We start from the raw sequence: 25,053 nt of genomic DNA, 5'->3' as shown, positions 1-25,053 counted from the left end.
CCGCAAGGAATTGTGGGTGCTAACAGATGTGTAGCTGTAGGCTCCGTATTTAGGAACAGCGACTCGGGCAAACTTGCAGCAACCAAACCACGTGTACAGGAATATTCCGATTCCTGGACGCATATAAACATCATATTCGGAATACGGCTGCAACCCGAATATAGACCTTAAACAGAATTAGATCTGCATGTAAACATAGCCATTGACTATAATATTATTATATTATATAATTAATAATAATAATAATAATAATAATAATAATAATAATAATAATAATGCAAAAACTAATAGTTATAAGAAAATAATTTAAAAGAAGTCTATCATTACAAGAATGTCTAACATGCAGTAAAAGTACAATAATTTTACTCTACAGTATATAATGTGAAATACACCATGTGAATTTCTTATTGTAAAAGATATTTTACTATTTTAATCTGGAGTTCTGTCTGATTTTAAAATGTATTTATTTCTACTTCTTTTAATAAATTTTATTTGTATGAATAATACACTGGGTGCTGATTCACCTGCAGGCAGCTACACTAACCAGCAGGTGGCGCTGTTGTACTGAGCGTGCTAACGTTAGCAGTGGTGTGAGGATGAGCGCTCGGCCGTGTCAGTGTTCACACTGTTCTGAAATATCAGAGTGTATTTACATCATTTACACTTTTCTGTATTTAAGTATTAGTTTAGTGATTATTTTACTTAGTGACTGTAACTCAGTGTCTGTAGGTGAAGATAAACTGCTGATGGGGGATTTAATGTTTATTTACGTGTCGTGTGTGTGTGTGATGTCAGAGGTGGAGCCGTGTCTGGATGCGGATGTGTGTGATCAGGTGTGTGTTCATTCCAATGGCTCTTTTACCTGCGCGTGTGGCCATGGTTACGTGATGAGCTCAGAGAGTGGGCGGTGCTTGGCTGCAGGTGAGACTCCAGTGTCATGATTAAGATTTAATTCTCTTCTCAGGACAAAGATGATTATTATAATAACACGATTTCCTCAAGTAAGGAAAAATATCTATATGTAAGTGCGAGGCTGCGTGTGTGTGTGCGTGTGTGTGTGTGTGTGTGCGAGGCTGTGAATGTCAGGTATAACGTGAAACTCCACACACACAAAATAAAACAATGAGTCATTTGCTCTGTGTTCCACTGCATGGCACTGCAGCATTAGATTTCTCTATAATGGACCTCTTTTTGCACGCGCGTGTGTGTGTTTTTTGTGGGTGGGTGTGTATGATTGTGTGTGTGTGTGTGTGGGTGTGTGTTTTTGTGGGTGGGTGTGTATGATTGTGTGTGTGTGTGTGGGTGTGTGTTTTTGTGGGTGGGTGTGTATGATTGTGTGTGTGTGTGTGTGTGAGTGGGTGTGTGTGTATGATTGTGTGTGTGTGTGTGTGAGTGGGTGTGTGTGTATGATTGTGTGTGTGTGTGTTTGTGTGAGTGGGTGGGTGTGTGTGTGTGTGTTTTTGTGGGTGGGTGTGTATGATTGTGTGTGTGTGTGTGTTTTTGTGGGTGGGTGTGTGTGTGTTTTTTTGTGGGTGTGTGGGTGTACGTACATGTTTTTGTGTGTCTGTGGTTATGTGTGTATGATTGGGTGTGTGTGTGTTTTTTGTGTGTCTGTGGGTGTGTATGTTTTTGGGTGTGTGTATGATGTGTGTGTGTGTGTGTGTGTGTGTTTTTGTGGGTGGGTGTGTATGATTGTGTGTGTGTGTGTGTTTTTGTGGGTGTGTGGGTGTACGTACATGTTTTTGTGTGTCTGTGGTTATGTGTGTATGATTGGGTGTGTGTGTGTTTTTTGTGTGTCTGTGGGTGTGTATGTTTTTGGGTGTGTGTATGATGTGTGTGTGTGTGTGTGTGTGTGTGTGTGTGTGTGTCTAGGCGATGCAGCAGCAGTGATCTTCAGCAGCAGTGAGGGAATCATGTGGATGAAGCCTGATGGGTCTGAGCAGAAAAAGATCATCAACAGCACAGGAACATCAGGAGCTTTAACTTCTCTCACTGCTGATAACACACTGTACTGGGCCAACACTGAACACACACACGTCTACAGGTACTGAACACACACACACGCGCGCACGCACACACACACACACGTCTACAGGTACTGAACACACACACACACACACGTCTACAGGTACTGAACACACACACACACACACACACACACGTCTACAGGTACTGAACACACACACACACACACACACACACACGTCTACAGGTACTGAACACACACACACACGCGCGCGCACACACACACAGGTACTGAACACACACACACGTCTACAGGTACTGAACACACGCGCACACACACACATGCGCGCACACACGTCTACAGGTACTGAACTCACGCACACACACACACACACACACACGCACACAGGTACTGAACACGCACACACATCTACAGGTACTGAACTCACACACACACACACACACACACACACACACACACACACACACAGGTACTGAACACGCACACAGGCACTGAACGCACACACATCTACAGGTACTGAACACGCGCACACACACACGCACACAGGTACTGAACACTGAACTGTGTGTGTTCTCAGGCTGGTTCTGGATGCAGGAGATGAGGAACCCTCAGTGATGTTCTCAGGAGCCAGTGGGATTGTGGGATTGGCTGTGGACTGGATTAACGAGGTTCTGTACTGGACCAGTACCGGTACCGGAGCGGTCCACGCCGCGGCACTGAACGGAACCCGACCCACCCCCCTCATCTCGGGTCTGTCCTCCCCCACCGCCGTCGCCGTGCAGCCCTTAGCGGGGTCAGTTACGAGCAGGTTATAAGCAGCTCTATAGACGATCAATAAACTTTAACTGGTTTAGTTTGAATTATTTCTCTCGCTCAGCTTCCTGTTCTGGGCCGACGCTGGAGTTTCTCCCAGAATCGAGCGCTCGGGTCTGAAAGGACAGAACAGGAAAACCCTCGTCACCTCCGCCATACGGCACCCCGTCTCCATCGCTCTGGGTTAGTACTGACACCTCTATCCCTCCATCTCTCCATCCCTCCATCCCTCTATCCATCTCTCCATCCCTCCATCCATCTCTCTGTCCATCTCTCTGTCCCTCCATCACTGTGAGTTACTGTACACACCTCCGCCATACGGCACCCCGTCTCCATCGCTCTCGGTTAGTACTGACACCTCTATCCCTCCATCTCTCCATCCATCCATCCCTCCCTCCATCTCTCTATCCCTCCATCCATCCCTCCATCCCTCTATCCATCTCTCCATCCCTCCATCCATCTCTCTGTCCATCTCTCTGTCCCTCCATCACTGTGAGTTACTGTACACACCTCCGCCATACGAAACCCCGTCTCCATCGCTCTCAACTGGTACACACACTTATATCCCTCCATCCATCTCTCCATCTCTGTTACTGTGAGTTGCAGTACACACGTATCTATCTCTCCATCCCTGCCAATTACAGTACACTCCTCCATCACATAGAACCCCGTCTCCATCACTCTCAGGGAAGTAACACCATTATCCCTCCATCCCTCACTCGATCTCTCCATCACTGAATTAGAATAAACGCCTCTGCTCATCCTTCCTATCCATTTCTTCATCCCTCCATCGCTCTCTCTCTTCCATCTCTTCATCTCTCTGTCTCTCTCTCTTTTCCCCCCCCCCATCTTTTATCTATCCATCCATCCATCTATCTCTCTATATCTTTATCTTTCCAGTCCATCATTCATCCCTCCATCGCTCTATCTCTCTATTCCATCTCATCTGTCTTTTTTCCATCTCTCTCTCAGTCCGATTCATCCCTCCCTTTCTCTTATCCATCTCTCCATCCCTTGATTTTTATTGTAAATCAATTATTAAACAAAATGTAGCATGTTATTAAAGAATGACTTTTATTATTCTGTAGTTTGTGATTTTTTAGAATTTCTTTATCATTGACTGTTTGAATTCTAATTAATTAGCGCATGTTAATGTGTATTAAGCTATTTATCAGTATGTGAAAACGCTGTGAGTGTTTGTGATGTAAACAGTGCGAGGTGATTAACGCGTGTGTGTGACGTTAACGTGGTGTTAATGAGCAGACGTTCCCCGCGGGCTGCTGTACTGGGCCGACTCGCGCCTGAACACCGTGTCGAGGGTGACGTACGACGGGCTGCACAGAAAGACGGTGGTGGAATCGAACGGTTATCTGGACCAGCTGTTTGGACTGGCTGTGTTTGAGGTTCGTGTTTTCGGTGTGTGTGAGTGCGCGGTGTGTGTGAGTGCGGTTTGTGTGTGCAGTGTGTGTCTGTGCAGTGAAAACGCCACCCACCTTATTTCCTGTCAGACTTGGCACCAGGTCAGAGCTGAACACAGGAACTCCATCACGTGACCTGCAATGTCGCAATGTGTCGAAACCCGCAGCTTCTACACAGCCACATTGACGCACTACTGAAATATTAACTAACTATTTATATTTTAATGCTTATTAATTACATTTTTTTAAAAGTAGAATTAAATTTGAAATGTTTTCCTGTGGTCATTTTTAATGCATAATTTTTTTTGTTTAACAAAAACTTTTCTTATAGACAAACAAAAAAATAATAAGAATGGCTATAAATTAACAAACGAGCAATATATATATATATATAATTTTTTTTTAAAGAAATTGTTTTAAATGTTGCTCGTTGTTCTGTGATTTTATTACACAGAAGAGACAATTTCTTATTGCTTAAAATACTTTATACATTATTGAATCATCATTGAGTAATCGCTGTCTCTATTTTTATTTTTGTTGCATCATCTTGAAAAACATTCCCTTTTGAATAGGGATATTGTATCACACACACGTGCACACACACACACGCATACACACACACGCACACACACACGTAAATACAATGGATATAAAAAGTTTACACCCCCCTGTTAAAATGGCAGATTTTTCTAATGTGAAAAAAGAAACCAAGATCGTTTTCTACCTTTATTGTGAAATTGCAATCTATAAATTAAAGTGAAAAACAATAAGAATCATTTTAGGGAAATAAAACTAAAAATGTACAATAACCTGGTTGCGTAAGTGTGCACACCCCTAAACTAATACGCAGTTGAAGCAGCTTTAAGTTTTATCACGGCATTCAGTGTTTTTGGGTGCGAGTCTGTGAGCGTGGCACGTGTTGACTCAGCAATATTTTGCTATTCTTCTTTGTAAAAGCGTTCTAACGCCGTCAGATTGTAAGAGCATCTCCTGTGCACACAGTTTCGATTGGATTAGGTCTAGACTCTTGCTAAGCCATTGCAAAACCTTGATCTTGTTTTCATGAAGCTGTTCCTTTGTTGATTTGGATGTATGCTTCGGGTCCTTGTCATGCTGAAAGGTGGCATTCTTCTTCATCTTAAGTGTTTCTTAAGAAACCTCAAGTCAACTGGTGTTTGTAGCTATTCATGATTCTATCCACCTTTAAATTAAAAAAAAAAAAAAAAAAGCCCCAGTTCTGGCTGAAGAAAAGCCGCCCTAAAGCATGATGCTGCCACCACCATGCTTCACCACAGGTGTGGTATTCTTTTGGTGATGGGTTTTTTTTTTTGCGCACCAAACATACCTTTTGGAATTAGTCTCATCAGACCATAACACATTTAGCCACATGGTTTGAGGTGATTTAGTTGAGCTTGGATGGTTTTTGTGAGAAAGGGCTTCTTCTAGCCGTCCTACCTCACAGCCCAGACATGTGAAGAATGAGAGCATGTTGTTACAAGCAGAGAGTAACCAGTACTTGTCAGATGATTCCTGTAACTATTGGTATGTTGTTGTCTTTTTGGAAGGACATTCTGTTCTTGGTTAGTTAATGTCAGTTACCTGGACAAGCTGTTTGGACAGGCGATATTTGAGGTATGTGTTTTCAGGGTGTGTGTGTGTGTGTGTGTGAAGAGACCAACCTTCTTTCTGTTACACTTGGCATCGGCTCGGGGTGCTGACAGGAACACTCTTCTGTTCCCTGTGATGTCATTGTGGTGCTTCATTTTCTCCACTTGATGATGATGATGGCCTTCACAGTGTTCCACGGTACATCTAATGTCTTGGAAATTCTCTCTCTCCTGATCGATCTCTTTCCACAGTGAGATCCTGTACAGGCTTTGTAAATTCTTCACATTCAGCAGGCGGATGAAACCAAGAAGATGTGAAGAAGATCCTACAGAAACATCTGATCTTTATTTAGTGTTAATCAGAATAATTTCAGATAATTCCTTTTGAACATGGGATTGAATGTGATTGGTTCATTCTGAACGCAGCCACATCGCCATTTATAAAAGTGTGTGCAAACCTATGCAACCAGGTTATTGTTAATAAACTATTTTTTATTATTTTACTCATTCTCTTTAATATGCTCCCAAACCTCAAAGTCTGTAGATTTAAAAAAAAAAAAAAAAAAAAACTTTTAGAAACTTTTAGACTTCCTCATGCCCTTTATGGGTGTGTGTTTGTTGGTGGAAATCTGGTCTTGTTACATTCCATTGACTCTTTATATTAAAATGTTATGACATCTTTTTTTTAATAATTTCAATAAACTTAAATTAACATTAGCACATAACGCCCACGTTGTTAAAAAATGATGTTTGGGTTTATTCAAAAATTGTAACACTTTAAGTTCATTATTTGTACTGATAACTTTATCTCTGGTAGTTTTTTTTTTTTTTTCTAGTTTAAAAACATCTCAAAGCGTCTGTAGGTCGTATAAAACACTAAATAACGCATTGTTTATTTCTAAATAAAGGAATGAGAGCAGTTAATGGTGGCTTAAGACATTTAGATTATACAGTAATAAAAGAATTTAAGAATCAATTTAAATATAGAAATTCATATTATGAAAATATATTTAAAAGTATTTACAGTATCTAAATGATTTTATTATAAATGAATTTTCTCCTTCTTTGCGGTTTTAAAGGTCACAGCAGTAGCTTGTACGCTGGATAAAACCGGTCTAAAACACCAGTCATTAAATCTTGTAATAGTCGTGAACGTTGATCAGAAGCAGGTTCCGGGCAGCGCTGTATCTCAGCAGGTAATAAAGATATTTTTTGGAGATCATGTGACTGATCTGGTTAATATTTGATAAATAAACGATTTTATATTTGTGACTTTACTGTGTGGAATTGGAAGCGATGTCGCCTGCCCTCGTCTCGCACGCTTAGAGTTTGTAGTGAAAATTACGCAAACGCAAGTTCGGTTTTCGGAAATTACAACATTGCGGGATGTTGTTCGTGCTTAATTGCACTCAGAGTGAAGCCGACATCATGCACATGTGTGTACAGCGTGGAAGGAACTGATTTAATATTTGAACAGAGTAAAAGAGCTTTAAAGCACATTTACGGCCGACTGTCTCAAGTGTTGCACAACACGACTGCGTTAAACACGTCGAAGGAAAATAGAGCAACAACAACAATCTAACAGCAAGTACAAATGAAAATAATAATAATAATAATAATGGCAACAATAAAATAACATTAACAATAACGGTAAAAAAATAATAAAGCTATCAGAAATAAAATTAACACTAGCAATCTAATCGTGATCGACGAGGTAAAACTGACAAAACGGGCTTTAAAAGCAAAAAGAACAATAACGTAACAACTGTCAATAATAATAACAATAAAAATAATGTTAGCGAGTAATTGATAGTATTAATAACAACAAAAGCAAAGATAAAAAACAAGGAGGATAATAATAATAATAATAATAATAATAGTAGTAGTAGTAGTAGTAGTAACAATTTTTTTTTTTTTACTGTTTTTGTTTTAAAAAAAAATTATAAGTAACAAGAGCCATCAAAGCAAGAATTAAAAAAAAAAAAAAATCAATGAAACCAGCAACGTTAGCATTACTGTAATTATTTCAGTAGTAGATGTTGTAATTAATATGGGAGTTTTAGCTCACGTCGGTAAATTAGCTAGCTTATCGCATGCTGAATGAATGGAGAAGCATTTTGTGAATCAATTCCAGCGACGTCTTGAGTGCTGAAATCTTTATCTTGTAACCCTAAACGTGTGTGTGTGTGTGTGTGTGTGTGTGTGTGTGTGTGTAGAGTGGTGTGTACTGGAGTGACAGGCATACGGGAGCGATCTGCCATGCAGATAAACACAATGGAAACCTGCTCAAAATCACCAGAATCTCTGGAGCGAGTTCTCTGGGCGGATTACTCGTCTACCACCGGGTCCTGCAGCCTACAGGTGAGCGGTAGACTGGGTCAACACCACCACCGACACTTTTCATTAACACAGCGGCAACTTCTGTAGATTAGACAAGTGCACAGGCTGATTTCCTCTCGGTTTCCCTCTGTAGCGTAGCCATCCGAAGGTAGTTACCGTAATGCGCTGTATATTTGTGCACTCCGGTGTCTAACAGCTGGCTTGAAATCGCTCTGAAACGTGGGTTAAAATCAACATGCTGCGCTTGATGTAAGTCGCACTCGCGTCTAAAACGATTCAGAAGCACGTCGTGTGTTGTGCTGGCAGTGAAAATAAAAGCATGATTGTTTTCCTGATCTGTATGAGTGAATTAGTACGTGCGGCACGCTGGTGCATCGGCCGAGGAGCTGAAGTCATGACACAATCTACCATCAGACAATCTTCCATATTAATAACGTTGCCATGGAAAACATTTCTGACGCTGAAAAAGATTAAAATAGCATGTTAATAATAGGAAAAAGTTACACTTTATAAATCCTGATCTGCAGTGGTTTATCATTTTTATATTTATATTATATAAATATTTTATATATTCATCAGCTAATGCGGCATCTTCAGTTTCTGTCACCGTAAATGGGGAATGTTTGAGTTTGTTTATGTGAAATAAAATCTATCTAGTGTATGTTTAACGTAACGTTAACATAACATTAGCTACGTGTATCGTTAACCTCAGTTAAAATATTTTATTAGGGATTTCGCTGAAAAAATTTTGCCCAAAAAAACACTGCTCTTTTCAGCCATCAAGCCGGTGACTGTAGAAGCTGGAGTGTGTGTATAAAGGGTTTTACGGGAACCAGGCTTTTAGGGAGAAAAAACAAATTAAGATTTAGACACTAGAAAACTTTGTGATTAATTACTGTATGCAACATCTTTTTCCTAGAATACACTAGAAGCAATTTTAGATTTGTGACTGTGGAGTTTAATCATTAAATCTTGTAATAGTCGTGAACGTTGATCAGAAGCAGGTTCCGGGCAGCGCTGTATCTCAGCAGGTAATAAAGATATTTCTTGGCGATCATGTGACTGATCTGGTTAATATTTCATAAATAGACGATTTTATATTTGTGACTTTACTGTGTGGAATTGGAAGCGATGTCGCCTGCCCTCGTCTCGCACGCTCAGAGTTTGTAGTGAAAATTACGCAAACGCAAGTTCGGTTTTCGGAAATTACAACATTGCGGGATGTTGTTCGTGCTTAATTGCACTCAGAGTGAAGCCGACATCATGCACATGTGTGTACAGCGTGGAAGGAACTGATTTAATATTTGAACAGAGTGAAAGAGCTTTAAAGCACATTTACGACTCATGTTGCGTTAAACACGTCGAAGGAAAATAGAGCAACAACAACAAAAAAATATCTAGCAGCAAATAAAAGTGGCAATAGAAATAATAATAATGATGATAATAATGATAATAATAATGGCAACAAAAAAAAATAACATGAACAATAATGCTAAAAAAAATAATAAACCTAACAGAAATAACAAAATCAACAACAGCAATCTAATCATGAGCGACTCGGTAACACTGACAAAACTGACGTTAAAAGTAAAACGAACAATAACGTAACAACTGTCAATAACGGAGAAGAGAAAAGTTTACTTTTGTTGACACTAGAAAAGTTGACTGTAAAAAAACTTTATACTAGGAACTTTTTTGACTGTCAACTTTTCTAGTGTAAAGATTTCTACTCTAAACTCTTTTGACTGTAAACCTTTCTATTATAAACTTATACTGTAAACATGTTTACTGTAACTAAGGGAAAGTGTGGGTTAAACAGCCCTCATCTGCAACCTTCTAACCAATACTGGCTTCAGTCTTAATCTAGTGCACTTTATTCAGCTTTTTTTTTTTAAATAGTTAATTAAATTAGCTGAATCTAATCTGAATCTAAAGAGTGCTTGCTTTAGGGTTTAAAGATCTCAGTGAGTTTTTGGCTCCATAACTTTAAATCCATTTATATCTTCCATTGCTGATAGACTCCACCCAGTGAGCTTATAAAGGGCCCATTATGCTTGAGCATGGCTGGGAATGCATTTTGTGTGAACCTCCACCACCACCTGGCCTTCAGTCAAAACTGGATTATTTGCGAAAGAGGCCAGTGATCAGTCAGACGACTTGTAGATGTGGTGTGAGTGATTTCAACACACGTGTCCATTATGACACGACTGACTGCGTGTACAGCATTAAGCTGACGCTTTGTTAAGAGCCGCTATTACAGCAGCTGAACTTTTTGCAACAAGCTTCCCAGGCTTTCTTTTGCTTGCACAGCTGATTACAGATCTGTGTGAAGAAAAACAGCAGCTAAGTTCCCATGGACGTTTTGCGATAAAAATGAGTTCCGCTAAGCTGAGTTCCACGTTAAGACTTCATATATTGCAAACATGATGGCGTCTTTATATTGTGTGTAGATTACGGCTCAGTGCCGGTTTCTAACAGAAACATTTATTTGAATACTTATTCCACAGAAATTGACATATTACATGTTTATATGAGCTTATAGTTTATTCGAAACGAGGCGTATGAATTTTTAAAGCCGAATGAGTGAAACCTTTCACACGCTCTATAATGATTTAGAATTAAATGGTTCGGTCTGTAGGTAAGAATAATAAGAATAATACAATATTGAGAACTCTTTCTGTACATTTAATGATAATTTGGTACATTTCTCCTGTTGGAAACAGGAGTGGAAGTGCAGGAAGATTCCAGCAGTTTTTCCGCGGTGTATGTTTTATAGTTAGACACCAGGAGCCGGTCGCATAAGTCTGCTTTACACTCGTCTTAAGTTAGTCATCTAAGATTTTTTTCTTTAAGACTGGTCTTTTCTTATTAAATCAGTTGTGTTAAATCTTAGATTGATCCAATTTAAGACCAAAAAGTAAGACTGATTATCCCATGGCTAACTTTTCTTTATATTCTATGATGCCATGGAAACGAATTAACCGCCTGCTGCATTAGATTCACAGAAGTGGCGTGTTAGATTTGGCTTCTACTAACACTGGCAAACTTTAATCTTTGGTTTTATGAACAGGCAATAAAATATAATCACTGATTATCACTGAGCTACAGAACGTTTAACGACAGAAACAATCGCAAAAGCTTTACTACTTGCGAGACTGTCCAAGCGGCGCTGATGTGACAGCTGTGTCAGGCGGTGTATCTTCCGTTGCTGTGGGTTACGTCCCGTCGGTAACTCCGCTCTCCCTCTCTCCGGGGATTCCCCAAAACATCGGAGACGGCTGCTGTCGGCCATTTTGTGGAAAGTTGTTCAGGATCTCACTTTTCCCACAAAGCAGTGTGAATTAGACTGTCTTACTAAAGACAACCGTGAGCTGATTTATGCAACAGTCTTTCCCTGGTGACTTCAGTTGGCCAGACTAATTCTTAGACGCAGTTTTAAGATAATGTTCCCGCAACCGGCCCCAGGCGTTTAGGGGGCAGAAAGCTGCAGCTCATCTGTTTAAGTTAAAATGTAGACATTAGAAAAGTTTACATGCTCACACTCGTTAATTTCTTATTAAACTGTCTGTAATATCTTTTTCCTAGAGTGGGAAAGTTTGTTGTAAGTTTGTTCAAAGAAGATTCTCCATTTTAAAAATGCAAATAATGTAAAATATACAAAATAACGTTCTGTATTCTATTCTGTTCTTTAATTCACTGTGACAATTTTTTGAAAATATTAAATTAATTCACTGTGTCATTTTTAAGAAATAATCAAAGCAAAAAAAAAAAATCTACAATGTTGTGAATTTCTTGATGCTGGAGGATGAAACCAACAGCGTAACTAAGACGGTCTTTATAAACCAAAAGGTTTAACGCAGTAAAATGAAACTGGACTCGGAGCAGTTTATGGAAGAACAGAAGGATGACATAACGCAGATTAAAAACATTAGCAGTGGATGTTTTAGCTACACGTTCAGCATGGTGATTAGCTACAGTCATTAACTGTGACACGTTTCTGTAGCGTGGAGCTCACTATCGTCATGCTCTGGTCCCGTGTCACAAGTCTGGTCGTCTTGGTGAGTTTTGACATCGCGTCTATCGTCTCTCACTTGTTCATTAGAGATCTAAATCTACGTCCAGTTGTCTGTGACAGTGTGTATTTGTATAACGGTAGATGCTGTGTATGCAATGCTGGTCGTGGTTAGAGTGGTCAGACCCCAAGCACTTCTCAGAAACCCCTGACTGATGACACCACTGTGTGTATAGGTGTTGTGAGGCAGAGTGAATGTTTTGTGGTAATTTTTTACTGACATTGATAGCAAACAACCACAGGCTTTTGTTTGCTGTGCAAGAAGAAGTGGTGAAATGCGAGTGAAAATTGCCCTATGACAAAAAAGATCCAAAAACCTGAAGACAGCATGATGGCAAAACATAGAGATTTACAAAAATCTCCTCCATCACATGCTCCAATAAGCTCGTTTCTGTTTGTCTAGTAATAGCAGTGTGTGTGTGTGTGTGTGTGTGTGTCAAAGGGGTAGATGGGTAACAAGATCACAACTTCAACATCCTGTTGTAGGCAGCTAACACTTCAGCAGAAGTGCTTCAGAGAGATGCCTCGAATAAAAATAATTAAAAAAAAAAAACCTCCTTAAAGGTTTAAACCTTGTTGTTTTTTGTTGTTGTTGTTGTTTTTTTATTTTAAGAATACTAGGAGGTTCTTAGGCATTTCCTGGTTGGCAAAGGGGAAATAAATGGTAGGGAAAAAGTCGAAAAATGTCTTTGATTAGTCAACAGGAAAAAAAGACATCATTTAATGGATTAAAATTATAAATAGTATAGGCTATGTTAAGGAAATGACATTAAGAAGACTTCCTCTATGATGCTACATCAGTGTTAATTAATGTAAGTTTTGATTAACCAGGTAATGTGCGTGTACGTAAATACGACTATAATCTCTTTATTTTATTTCCAGTTTCAGAAACGACGTCGTCTCCGGCTAAGCCTCCCACCATGAACTCAGACTCCGCCTTCTTCTTCTCCTGGATCCTCTCTCTGATTGGTCAGTGTGTAGTTTTATTTGTCTGTGATTGGTCAGATGAATGTGTCTATAGTTACTCTCACATTCACATTAATTTGAGTTGGTGAACTCTTTCATATCAGTGTTTATTTGACTCTGGCTCACTTTATGACTCATCACTGAATCACACCCGAGAGCAGTGATACCAGTTACGCTGCGGTCTTTGAAATGCTTTGAAAACCTACTTTTTCGAACCCCTCCTAGACCGTTTGTCTGATTTTCAGGAAAATCGATTCAGATCATCTTTAGACCCTGCTGACAAATGGAGTTCCAGTTGTTGAGTTAAACCGTTCTTGAATAGTACGCTAACGAATTTGACAGCGAGCACGCTGAAATCGACACGAGGCTATATCTCCGTAAAAGCTTTAGCCTTTCAGACCAAACTCAGTTTTTTTTAGTCGCCATGACTTGAGGGTCCCTACACAGTTTTGGAACAGCGCCACCTGGCGCACACGAGATATGAAAAAAGCATATTTTTGCTTTTCAGACCGTTTGTCTAATTTTCACCAAATTTGACTCCGATCATCTTCAGTCCATTCCGGCAATAAGTTATGGATTTCGTGTTGAAAAGAACTTTTTGGTATCTCCAACCATTTCATATGACGCATCGTCAAAGTTTACATAAGCGCCGCGTAGTGAGTTATGCAACATCTTGGCAACGCTACTGACTATTGCACTGAAGCTTGATATGTACATTTATGACCATATGCTGATGCTTGCTTATCTACTTGCTTATCTACTTACTTCGCCTCTGTTGACCTTGGCTCCGTAATTGCTGCTTGCAGCTGTATTTTTTTATTATTATTATTATTATTATAATTATCATCACGTTATCATCTCCTCCTCTTCCTGTTCTCTTTAGTTTTGGCCTGCGTTCTTTTCGCCGCTCTGTTCCGCTACTGGAAGATGGGAAAGTTCTCGTCGTCTCTCTCTCGATTCCCTGGAGAACCCATGATGAAGGAGTCACAGGATCCACTCGTACCATCATCAGGAGACCCCGAGGCACACGCGGATAAAGTACGACACTTAAAACATTACACACGTGCTGGTGAGAGCTGGGTAAAGATGGGAAGAAAATTTTGATTTTACGGTTAATTATTTTACGGGTAATTTTTCTGAGATATTGTGGGTAGTGTGATTTTTTTATTTTTTTTACTTTTTAATACAAAAGATTATTTCTTAAAAATAATAAAACATCATAAACATTATAAATAATTTAAAGCCTATAATAGGACACATTCAAAATTGTGTTTTTGTTCTTTTGTTCTTCACAGGACACAAAACAACACGGCTATTAATGACTCATTCACAATTGTGCTGTTTTTGTTCTTTTGTTCTTCACAGGACACAAAACAACTGTTTTAAATGACATTTGCAATTGTGTTGTTGTTCTTTTGTTCTTCACAGGACATGTTCCCTGTACCTGTGTGAACCAGGAAATGACTTGAACAGACAGAAGAAAAGAGACACCAAGAATGCTGTGTGTGTGTGTGTGTGTGTGTGGGTGTGGGTGAGGTGAGTGAGGTGTGTGTGGGTGAGGTGTGCGTGAGAGAGAGAGAGAGAGAGAGAGAGAGAGGGAGAAAGACAACATTATGCCCCTCTTATTCCAATTGTGAAGTGAAATGATCTGAATTGTTCAATTTATTTATTTCTGGCTTTATTATAGTCGTGATCTGTAAACAAATCTTCTTCAGTGAGTCAGATGTAGAGATTCCGGTTTCTTTTTCTTTTTCTTTTTCACTCTTGGATCTGTGGGGCAGATGTGGCACGAAATGACTCCTTAAATGTTCCAGTTTAATTTGTTCTCCATTTGTGAGATATTAGCACTTCTGTTTATCGGTCCTTATGCATCTGAATCTCGATCAGCTCTGTAAACGACTCTTCTTCAAATGAATTAGTTTTTATCTTTATTTTTTGGCCATATTTAAATCTGAATATTTTAAGAATGAAGACTGGAATATGGAGGACATTTGGAAGAAGATGTGTGGTTTATAAATTGTTTGATGCACACTTTTTTTGTTTCTCAGGTTTCTCAAGTGACTGCATTCCATAACAAATTCTTATGAATCTTCTGCAGTTGATTCTTTGCAGAATCTGAATCTGAATCAAAGTAAAAGTGTGATAAAATAATCCAGACTGTTTAATTTAACCTCCGTTAACCCAGCTCATGGCTGCTGGCTCTTATGTTAATGATTCGTCTGTATTCTGTTCTTTTTACTGTTTGCGACTCTGAATTTGATTTTATAAATTATTAACGGAATTGGAAACGGATGATCCCAAAATGATCTGAACATCCTGATTTATTGCAGTCATCATCTCTACAATCGACCGTTGTGCGATTCTTGGAAGCTGAGTGAATGTAAATGTGTAAATGAATTGTTTTCAAATGACTCTGAAACACTTTTGGGTTTTTCTTTGTTCAAGTTACATATGGGATGAAATGACCTCGATGAATCAAAATGATTCATTTTACAGCTACGACTCTTCTGTAAACGATTCTTCCGAGTTTGTTTGTATATGAATCTGTATTGTGTGTATCTAACTTTTTATTTTTGTCGACCCTTGACACTTTATTTTGGAGTGTGTCGTGTAAATATGAATCAGATTTATTGATTTGTGCCTTTTTACTGAATACACACCTCTTTAACTACTGATTCATCAGGATTTATTCGACTCTGAGTCAGTGATTCTTTATGAATCACCATAATGGTGGTGTTATGTTACTGGTACAGGAGTTGTGTAATTTGATGCTGTGGGTGAGGAAACGAGGCAAAGAGCCAGACAGTCAGTTACTGTGCTCTTTTATTTATAATGTCACTGAGACAGTAAGATTAGGTTTTCTTTATTTGAAATGTTTGTGGTTTGTGATGTTGACTTAAAGGGCAGGAGTTTGTGTCGCTGATTACTCATTAAGCCACGCTTGAAGATTTTATTATATCGCTTTCTTTCTTTTCAGTGTGTGCACAAGCTTTATTTAGTGACTATGAGGATTATTATTTTTTTTTTTTGAAAATGCTGTAGTTTTATTTATTAGTTGAGATTAATATTTATTTTTTTGGTTCCTGCAGCTGTATTTTCTGAAATAAAAAGAAAATCATGTGGCTTTATTAAAAGCCACAAAAGTGGAATAAACTGTTTGTTTTTTGTTTAATGTAAAATAAATTTGTGACCGATTTTAGTGTGATGACAAAAGTAGTTTGGCCTGAAGTGGAGGGGAGGGGGTGTAAGGGTGAGTGAGGTGTGTGTGTGTGTGTGTGTGTGTGAGGTGGTGGGGGTGTGTGTATTTGTGTGGAAACTATTCAGACTTTTATAGATTTCATTTTAAACTTTATTAAATGAAACTTTTTGGCTATTAATCTAAACACAATAATCCTTATAACAAAGTGAAAACACAGGGGGTGCCATTATTTTTTTCTTTGTAATTAATTTTGGTGAGTTTTCAGCTGAATGTGAAAGCATTGTGATGTGAAAATTCCCCAACACACACACTCGCACCATTGTTAGCGAAGCTACACAGGAGTTCTCCAACATTGCATACATTTCAATGTGTTTCATCACTGCATTTCCTTACCTGACTCTGTACAGAACATATCTGCTTTATTCGTTATGTGAAGCTGGCATTCGGACAGTTCAAAGCTTTATACAGAGTGTGTTTAAAAACCGGTACAGGAGCAACACTGCTCATTCCATCTCTATGCCAGGAATCAATTACATTTATGGCATTTGGCCGATGCCCTTATTCAGAGCAACTTACTTTTTTCTCTCTTTTATTCACCTGAGTAGGTGAGGGTTAAGGTGAAGTCTCAGTAACCCAGCAGTAGCAGCTTGGCAATGCTGACATTTGAACGTCTTAACCACTGAGCTTCCCCCGCTCATATTACTCCAGCATGGAGAAGCAAGAGTTTATCCTGCTTTTATGCTGCTTTCACATGCTATCGTAGTTATCAGAAATACAAGATTCCCACCAGGAAGTTGCACATGAATGACTGGGAAACGCAGAGATAATTCTGATGTCGGAGTTTCCGAGATGGGAGGAGTCTTAAACTTTCATCATGGTGGAGAAGAGTACAGTTTCTGAGTACAGTTTCTGTACTGAATAACAGGTTTAGTTCACTTTTCTGAATGCAGCTAGCACTTGCGTTCGTTAGCACTTGCGTTCGTTAGCACTTGCGTTTTGGTAATATTCATTTATGTACTCTATCAGCAACCATTCTACACATGTACATTTTTACAGGTGGGCGGCTGGGGAGTGTCTATAAAATAACTGACTATAAAATATGTCTATAAAATGACCTTCTGTGTGTGTTGAGGTGTGTGTGTGTGTGTCTAAGAATCTTGTCCAAAAACTTCCAGACAGTTTTCCAAGCAGGTTTTGAGGCTTAAACCTTTCTCTTTTTTTTTTATCACTTTCTGCATATTTTCGTGTTATTTTACACACAATAAATTTTAAAAAATCAACTATTGCACCTTTCATTTGAACTCACCATGAGGCCCAAATTTTGGAGGTACAATTATAATTATTTTTATAGTTTATATAATTATTATTAGAATTATACGACATTCAGGGAAATTTCAGTCCAGTATGTAATCATGATTTCTTACAAACTACCTAAAGGTTCTTACATCCAAATGGTTTTAGCCTTCCATCAGTTCCTCATTCAATCGTGGGCGTTTCTGCAACTTCGTCTCATTCTTTCTTTGGAAGCCGTCCTCTCCTTGCTTGTGTGAGTGTGTGAGTGTGTTATAGCTGTTTTTCCTGAATGCATAATTACTTCCCAGCTTTTACTGTCTCCTGAGCTTTGACTGTGTCTGAGACTTTTTCCAGTTAAGATCAAGACCAAGACACTACAGAGACTTTTAGCAGGAACATGAAGACTAATCCCAGACTTCTATAAGTCAAGACAAGTCTGAGATTTTTACCCATTAAGACCAAGATGAGCCGTAGCCTTATACCTACCAAACAGAGACTTTTACCAATCAAGAGCAAGAAAAGACTGAGATTTGTAAGAATTAAGATGAAGAGAAGACTGAAAGAAGACCAAAAGATCAGAGTACAGATGAGGATCAGCTGAGCGAGCAGTAGAACTCTACACCAACAGCGTGGACGGGGATTCCTGCTCCTCCTCGTGCTCCTCCTCCTCTTCCTCCTCCTCCACCAGGTCTAGTCCTTCTCATTGCTAATCTGTCCACCTGAAACACCCTTAAATTATCCTTCAAACAGGAAGGAAGCTAGTGAAGAAAAATTATTCCAGATATCTGACCTTGCTGTGACCTTGACCCTGTCTGCTTACAGTGATAACCCCATATAAATCCCACAAATATGCGACCACTCACTCTTCAGATATCACTAAGGAAATTCTCCCCCAACTAGTGACAGAGACACCAGAGTGTATGTGTGTGTGTGTGTGTGAATGGAGAGAGAAATTTTCCAAAAACTTCTCTTTACTTTACTTCTGTAACTGTAACCAGCAACATGCACTTCTTCATCTTTTTTTTTTCTTTTTTCTTTTTTTTTGTGGGATACACCGACATTCCTTTTATTAAAGGCTTGAAATCATTTTTTCACTTGTTTCTGGGTGGATCAAAGGGAAATGTACTGCTGTATGTGTGTGTGAGTGTGTTTGCGTGTCTATTATTTCACTGTTTCTGTCTCTAACACACTTTACCTCCTTCCTCTTTCTCTTCTGCCCTTCTCTCTCTCTCTCTCTCTCTCTCTCCACTCAGGGGAGGGCCTTTACGTTGCTGTGTTCTGTAACACAAACGGTAATCTGACATCTGTATTCAGAGCACACACACACACACACACACACACACACACACACACACGCACACAATCATGGCTGATGTCTTTCTCTTCTTCACCTCTTTTGTTGACCTGCTCAGTGTTTTCAGACCGTATTACAGGTAAATTAATTTTATATTGTGTTTGAGTTGTTCTCTGTATGTGTGTGTGTGTGTGTGTGTGTGTGTATGTATGTGTGTGTATGTATGTGTGTGTGTGTGTGTGTGTGTGTGTGTGTGTGTGTGTGCGTTTCATCTCAACCTATTTCCCTCTTTCTTCAAGTGAGTTCTGTCAGCTAAACTTATCAGTTGATTCAGCTGTCCATGTGGACTAGAAATGCGAACCAGAAAGCAGAGATGTGAAGAAATCCGTTTCTGTCAGTGTAAGTGTGAACTCTACATATACTTTTATCATCATCATGTTTCTCTCTTTCTGTTAATCCATCATGGAATTCTAAGTATTTATTTCTGTAAATCATTTGTAATGTTAAGGCTTAAATTTGTGCACTGAGTGACTTATTAACTGTCTGATGTTTGATTTTTAAGTCGATTATTATTTCTAATCAGAATAAATCATACTTTAGAGTCTAAAGACTAAAGACTGAACTGTGCAACAAATAATGAACAAATGTCTCATTATTAAAGCAATCAAGATTTTATTTTTTTCCATTTATAGCTACACTGTTAGCTTGAAAAAAAAAATCTCTAATACATTTTTCAGTTAATGCATTCCTGTTCTTTATCATTATTTTAATCCTCTCATTTTACAGAATCTACACTGAGCTCATTAATATTATATTTAATAAGTAAGTAATAAACAACGTGTGTGTGTGTGTGAACCTGGTTAGACGAGGTGATGGTGTGGGGTGTTTTTCTTGTTTTTTTGTTTGTGTCTTTCACTTGTACCCAAATGATTTGCATATTTTCTCTCTCTCACCCGAAGATGTTTGTATTTATATATATACTCTGGAGATGTAGAAACCATCGAAGATCAGACCATTATTACATCACTTCCTTCTGTTTATTTCCATTTTTAAACACACTTAATACATTTCCTATACTTTTCCTATACTAGCTGTTATACTAGTGTTTAATTATTTGTCTCTCTGTATTAATGTAAGGTTTGGATCTGTTTCAGGTGAACATGGAGGTGCTGAAGTGGATTTACGGTAAGCAAAATATTACTGCTGGTTATATGAAACATCTCACAACCCAGTGTAACTTTATACTCATTAACTCGGGTACAAAAGAACTCCAGCGGAGTGAAGAGACTGGGGAAATGTGTAAAGTACGTACGTCTCTACACGTGTAAATACACAGAACTACACGTCTCTACTCAGAACTTCTATTTTTACTTTATGGAAATTTTACAATTTAGAGCTTTATTTATTTATTAAAATAATACAAACATACAAAATACAGTGTTTTACAAAAGATTTCATAATACTATAATTCTGTATTCAACAATAATGATAATAATAATAACAATAATAATAATAATAATTAATTATTCATTAGTTAGATAATTAATCTATCTCAGTATTTATCAGTGGTAATGAAGTAATATTAAACTTCATGTAAATTCCACAAACTACAGATCACACTCTGGCACATCTTTCCTTTTATTTATATATATATAATGATATTGCACTATTATATAATTATTTTAAGTGCACATCACTTCTCTAAACCAAAGGGGTTATGCTGTTGTACTGTACAGAAGGCTGGCCGTAGTGTTGCAGAGTCCTCACAGCCCTTTACCAGTGTTAATGCTGTGCAGCTTTTCTGCAGAATTCAGCACAACTGAAAGGGAAGTTATCAACAATCTGCTGACGAATAATGATTTTATCAACACACAAACAAAAACTGATTACACCGAGCAGGTTTACTGGTTTAGTCAAATATGGAAACATTAAGAGGTTGTCTATCAATATGCCTGATAAAATGTGTGAATATATAATCAGGATTTACATATATATTTATATATTCATGGTTTATAAATAAAAATTCAGATTTATAACTATATATTCAGATGTATTTGGATTTACATTTATATATTCAGAGTTATAGTTCATATAATTATTTCCTGTTTGGCCCTTCATAATTTTATAAATACATATATACACTATACACACAAACACACACACACACACACACACACACACACACATATATATATATATATATATATATATATATATATATATATATATATATATATATATATATATATATATATATATATATGTATATGTGTGTGTGTGTGTGTGTGTGTGTGTATATATAGTCTATGAAAGATCCAATAAGCATTAAGTAAACTCCACTGCAGTCCCCTGGTTATACGACTTTCCACACTCATCATCAAACTTTTTGCTACACTTGAATGCAAAAGTTTGTGCACCCCTACCCAAATTACACAGTTTGTTGAAAGAAAAAAAAAATTCTGCAAATATTAATGGCCAGTTGCTTTACAGTTTATAAACTTTAAAAAAAAAAAAAGAAAAATTAAAATAGTAATTGTGGCATGTGCAAAAGTTTGGACACCCTATTGACTGAGTAACGCGCCCTTTGGCAGATATCAGAGCTAGCAAACGCTTTCTGTAGCGAGCTCGGAGTCTGTCTGTCATTGCTGAATGAATTTTCACCCACTCTTCCTTGCAGAAGGTTTCTAAATATTCAGGTTCTGAGATTTTCACGTGCCGTGTTGCATCCACACCATGTTTAAGATCTACACACAGATCTTCAGTGATGTTCATGTCAGGGCCTGTGAGAAGAGATCCAAAAGGAACCTGGCAAAAATACTTGGTTTATGATATGTACATACTGTATTTATACTGCTACCTTACCTACCCAAATAAAATTGTCATTTAAATGGGAAGTAAAGTGGGAAAATGGAGGAGTGCATTATTTATCATACTTTATATATGCTTTTTCTAGCAGGAATAATTAATAAATATAACATTACTTTCCATCATTCAGAGAGTATTGTTACTGGAAATGAAGTAAAGAGAAAATATTTTCTGGTATATTTAGAATTCATGTTTACATTTCGAATTGTCTCTCGATGATCTCAGCTCTGACACACTATCACCTGCTATCACTTCTCTAAAGTCTCTGCCGTTCTTTACACTGCTGGGAGAAACTTATGGATGATGTGTTTTGATGTATGGCTTTTAGCTCTGAATTAAAAACCTGGTTTATTATCTCTGATTTCTTTCTAGTGGGATCCAGGAGAAGGAGGTGGAAGCTGGAGACGGCTGTTCTGCTCACCACGGCCATTCTGTGTTTGTTATTATTGCTGCGAACAGACATTCAGAACAAGAAATCACAAAACACAACTGACAAACCAAAGTTCAAACCTGAACCTCAGACATCACCAGACCTGTTCCTGAGATCAGCAAACAAATGTCAGCGAAATTCGTCTGCATCCAACATTAAAGGCTTTTCCACTTTACCCAAACACATCCAAGATTTCCTTTTTTACCGCCACTGTCGGCATTTCCCTATGCTGCTCAACATTCCTGGGAAGTGCGGCGGTCCAGAGAACTCCTCAGATGTTTTCCTGCTGCTGGCCATCAAAAGTTCTCCACCCAACTACGAGCGGCGGGAGGTTCTGCGAAAAACGTGGGCTTCTGAGAGGCTTCAGAGTGGCGTGTGGATCCGCACTGTGTTCATATCTGGAACCACAGGAGACAGGTTCGAGAAGAAAAGACTGAACAAACTCCTGCAGCTGGAGAACCGCAAGTACCAGGACATACTTCAGTGGGACTTTCAAGATTCCTTTTTCAACCTTACACTGAAGCAGGTCCTATTCCTGGAATGGATGGAGAGGTTTTGTCCCAATGTGCACTTTCTCCTCAACGGAGATGACGACATTTTCGCCAACACAGACAACATGGTGCAGTATCTCAAAGGGTTAGATGATAACGATGGAAGCAAACATCTATTTATCGGCCACTTGATCCAATACGTGGGGCCGATCCGGGAACAGGCCAGTAAATACTACATCCCCGTCCAAGTCCATAAATCAGACAAGTATCCTCCCTACTGCGGAGGAGGCGGCTTCCTGTTGTCACGTTTCACTTCCAGAACCATCTACAACATGTCTCATTCCATCACCCTGCTCCCCATCGATGATGTTTACATGGGAATGTGTCTGGAAAAGGCTGGACTTAAACCCTCGTCTCATATGGGAGTGAGGACAGCGGGCCTGCATGTTCCCTCAGTAAAGCTGGACCCCTACAATCCATGCTACTACCGTGAGGTTCTCCTGGTCCACAGGTTCCTCCCACACCAGATTTTTATTATGTGGAATGAAATCCATCGACAAGATTTGGTTTGTGGAAAGAAAGCCCTTAGTGAGCAGAATGACACAAACATGTGACACAAAAATGAAACAAAACAATAAATACCAAAACAGAGGCTGATGACACGTGCTGGTTATGAACATCATTATAGAGCAGTTACTGAGTAAAAAATATTACTCACTGTCAAATTTAACACAACTGCACTCTAGTGATGTTCATAAACAGGGTGATTGGTATAATTCCGTATTTAATTTATTCATCTCAATAATTTATTATTATTAATAATATGGTGAGGCTGACTGACGGTAGATCGTGCTTTAAGGAATAACACACTATAGACAGTGCAGTTAGAGGAAAATGGATTATTTCCCCATAACAGCACGTGTTTTATTACTCTTATACCACAACCAGATTGTCATTTATTAAAGAACGACATGTCGTACATTTTATCTATTTATAGTTACATCACAAACTGTGGAACATCGGCTAAGCGAGTTAGTTCCTGTTGTACTGCAGTTGTTCCCTCACCTGCCTCTCTTTTTTCTCTCTCTCTCTGGAACTTAAGTCCTTTCAGCTCATGTACACTTTGTACATGTAACATTAATTAATTATTAATTGTCATGACACCTGAATATTCTAATGTACTGTATATCATGAAAATGTATGTATGTGGAATAAAGTGCAGGTTTGTGCAATACAATGCTGTGCAACCTCGAGCTGAGGTAGTTGAGTGAAAAAGCTAACAATACAGTAAATATTTATAATTACGGGATATTCTGTGTGTATTAACAGGAATGTTGAGGGTGTGGGTGTTGTGCTAATAAATCCAAGGTCTGTATTTATATGTGTTACAGGTGTGGGGATGATCACAAGATCTGATGTAACATATTTGTTGAAGAATTTTCCTGTTAAGATAATATAAGATAATAATGAAAAGAACCGTTAGTGGAGTGTCTTTCTCTGCCACATACTCATCACTGCTTCACCTGCAGTAATCAACACAACTCTACAGTCACACTGTAAAACTCTCTTAAACTTCTCCTATAACCATACATACTGTATCTAATTTCTAATATCACCAACACTAACACATGACCTCAAATGATACAGTTGCTCTTTCTCATTATACAGACACACATTCTTTCAACACAATGAGTAATAAAGAAATATTCAACATTTTAACAGGCAAATTACAGTCTCTCCATATGAACTCTTAGATCACATCCACTGTTGTTATTTCAACATAACAGTACTGTTCTGAAACAACATCAATCATCTGAGATTACCTTACATCTTTACCATTAAACATCCACCGTTTCAGCTGTATTTGTTCCATTATCGCTTCTCTCCAATATCACACAGACATTAAAGATACATAGCTGGCATGTGAGGTAAACATAACAAAATGGCGATCCTTAATTGACTCGCGCATGTGGTGATAGAATCTATACTTTGTATTCTCTGAACCAGGCTTACTTAGCGTGTGTGGGGTGTGTGTGGGTGTGTGTGGGTGTGTGTGTGTGTGTGTTTTTGTGTGTGTTGGGGGATTTTCACTTCATTGTTTGCTGGTTATTTGTATCGCTCCTTTTTCCATCTCGTGCGTTCACTGCAGTGAAGAGGTTTATTTTATTATTTTAAAATAAAGCGCGTTCGAGAAACTATTCAGACTTTATTATAGATTTCATTTTAAACTGATTAAATTAAACTTTTTGGCTATTAATCTAAACACAATAATCCTTAT

At 38.4% G+C, this 25,053-nt stretch overlaps 2 protein-coding genes across 5 annotated transcripts in view; both read left to right on the top strand.

Moving 5' to 3' along the window:
• The window catches only part of LOC113535044 (low-density lipoprotein receptor-related protein 8), a 19,913-nt gene extending 3,557 nt beyond the window's left edge, over positions 1–16,356 (top strand). Inside the window, exons 4-12 of one of the 2 annotated variants that reach the window (XM_034306789.2) lie at positions 796–921; positions 1,873–2,044; positions 2,565–2,780; positions 2,865–2,983; positions 4,064–4,203; positions 8,042–8,186; positions 13,120–13,206; positions 14,087–14,241; positions 14,632–16,356. In XM_034306789.2, the coding sequence (XP_034162680.2) occupies positions 796–921; positions 1,873–2,044; positions 2,565–2,780; positions 2,865–2,983; positions 4,064–4,203; positions 8,042–8,186; positions 13,120–13,206; positions 14,087–14,241; positions 14,632–14,655 (1,184 nt within the window). In that variant the 3' untranslated portion in view covers positions 14,656–16,356. Of the gene's footprint in view, positions 1–795; positions 922–1,872; positions 2,045–2,564; positions 2,781–2,864; positions 2,984–4,063; positions 4,204–8,041; positions 8,187–13,119; positions 13,207–14,086; positions 14,273–14,631 lie in introns of both variants that reach the window. The other variant, XM_053236502.1, reaches the window with a different exon arrangement.
• Positions 16,357–18,965: 2,609 nt separating this feature from the next.
• LOC113535165 (N-acetyllactosaminide beta-1,3-N-acetylglucosaminyltransferase 3) lies at positions 18,966–24,251 on the top strand. Of its 3 annotated transcripts, XM_053236537.1 has the most exons (5): positions 19,000–19,128; positions 19,289–19,388; positions 19,776–19,811; positions 20,144–20,174; positions 22,227–24,251. In XM_053236537.1, exons 4-5 carry the CDS (start codon positions 20,150–20,152, stop codon positions 23,387–23,389), a joined length of 1,188 nt encoding a protein of 395 aa, XP_053092512.1. In that variant the 5' UTR covers positions 19,000–19,128; positions 19,289–19,388; positions 19,776–19,811; positions 20,144–20,149; the 3' UTR covers positions 23,390–24,251. The 3 variants fall into 3 exon arrangements, with proteins under 3 accessions (XP_053092510.1, XP_053092512.1, XP_053092511.1); XM_053236536.1 differs by lacking the exon at positions 19,776–19,811 and having other exon boundaries at positions 19,001–19,128; XM_053236535.1 differs by lacking the exons at positions 19,776–19,811; positions 20,144–20,174 and having other exon boundaries at positions 18,966–19,128.
• Positions 24,252–25,053: the final 802 nt, after the last annotated feature.

Source organism: Pangasianodon hypophthalmus, chromosome 8, assembly GCF_027358585.1.
Source record: "Pangasianodon hypophthalmus isolate fPanHyp1 chromosome 8, fPanHyp1.pri, whole genome shotgun sequence".
NCBI lineage: Eukaryota > Metazoa > Chordata > Actinopteri > Siluriformes > Pangasiidae > Pangasianodon > Pangasianodon hypophthalmus.
Note: the sequence above shows the minus strand (reverse complement) of the source record. Positions and strands in the feature narration are given on the sequence as shown.

What these genes read in the sequence shown, in the direction of transcription:
- LOC113535165 (XM_053236535.1), top strand. Translation starts at nt 19,343, where the DNA reads ATGCGAACCAGAAAGCAGAGATGTGAAGAAATCCGTTTCTGTCAGT. An exon ending in AGAAATCCGTTTCTGTCAGT is followed by an intron (nt 19,389 to 22,226) that starts GTAAGTGTGAAC and finishes ATTTCTTTCTAG; the next exon opens with TGGGATCCAGGAGAAGGAGG.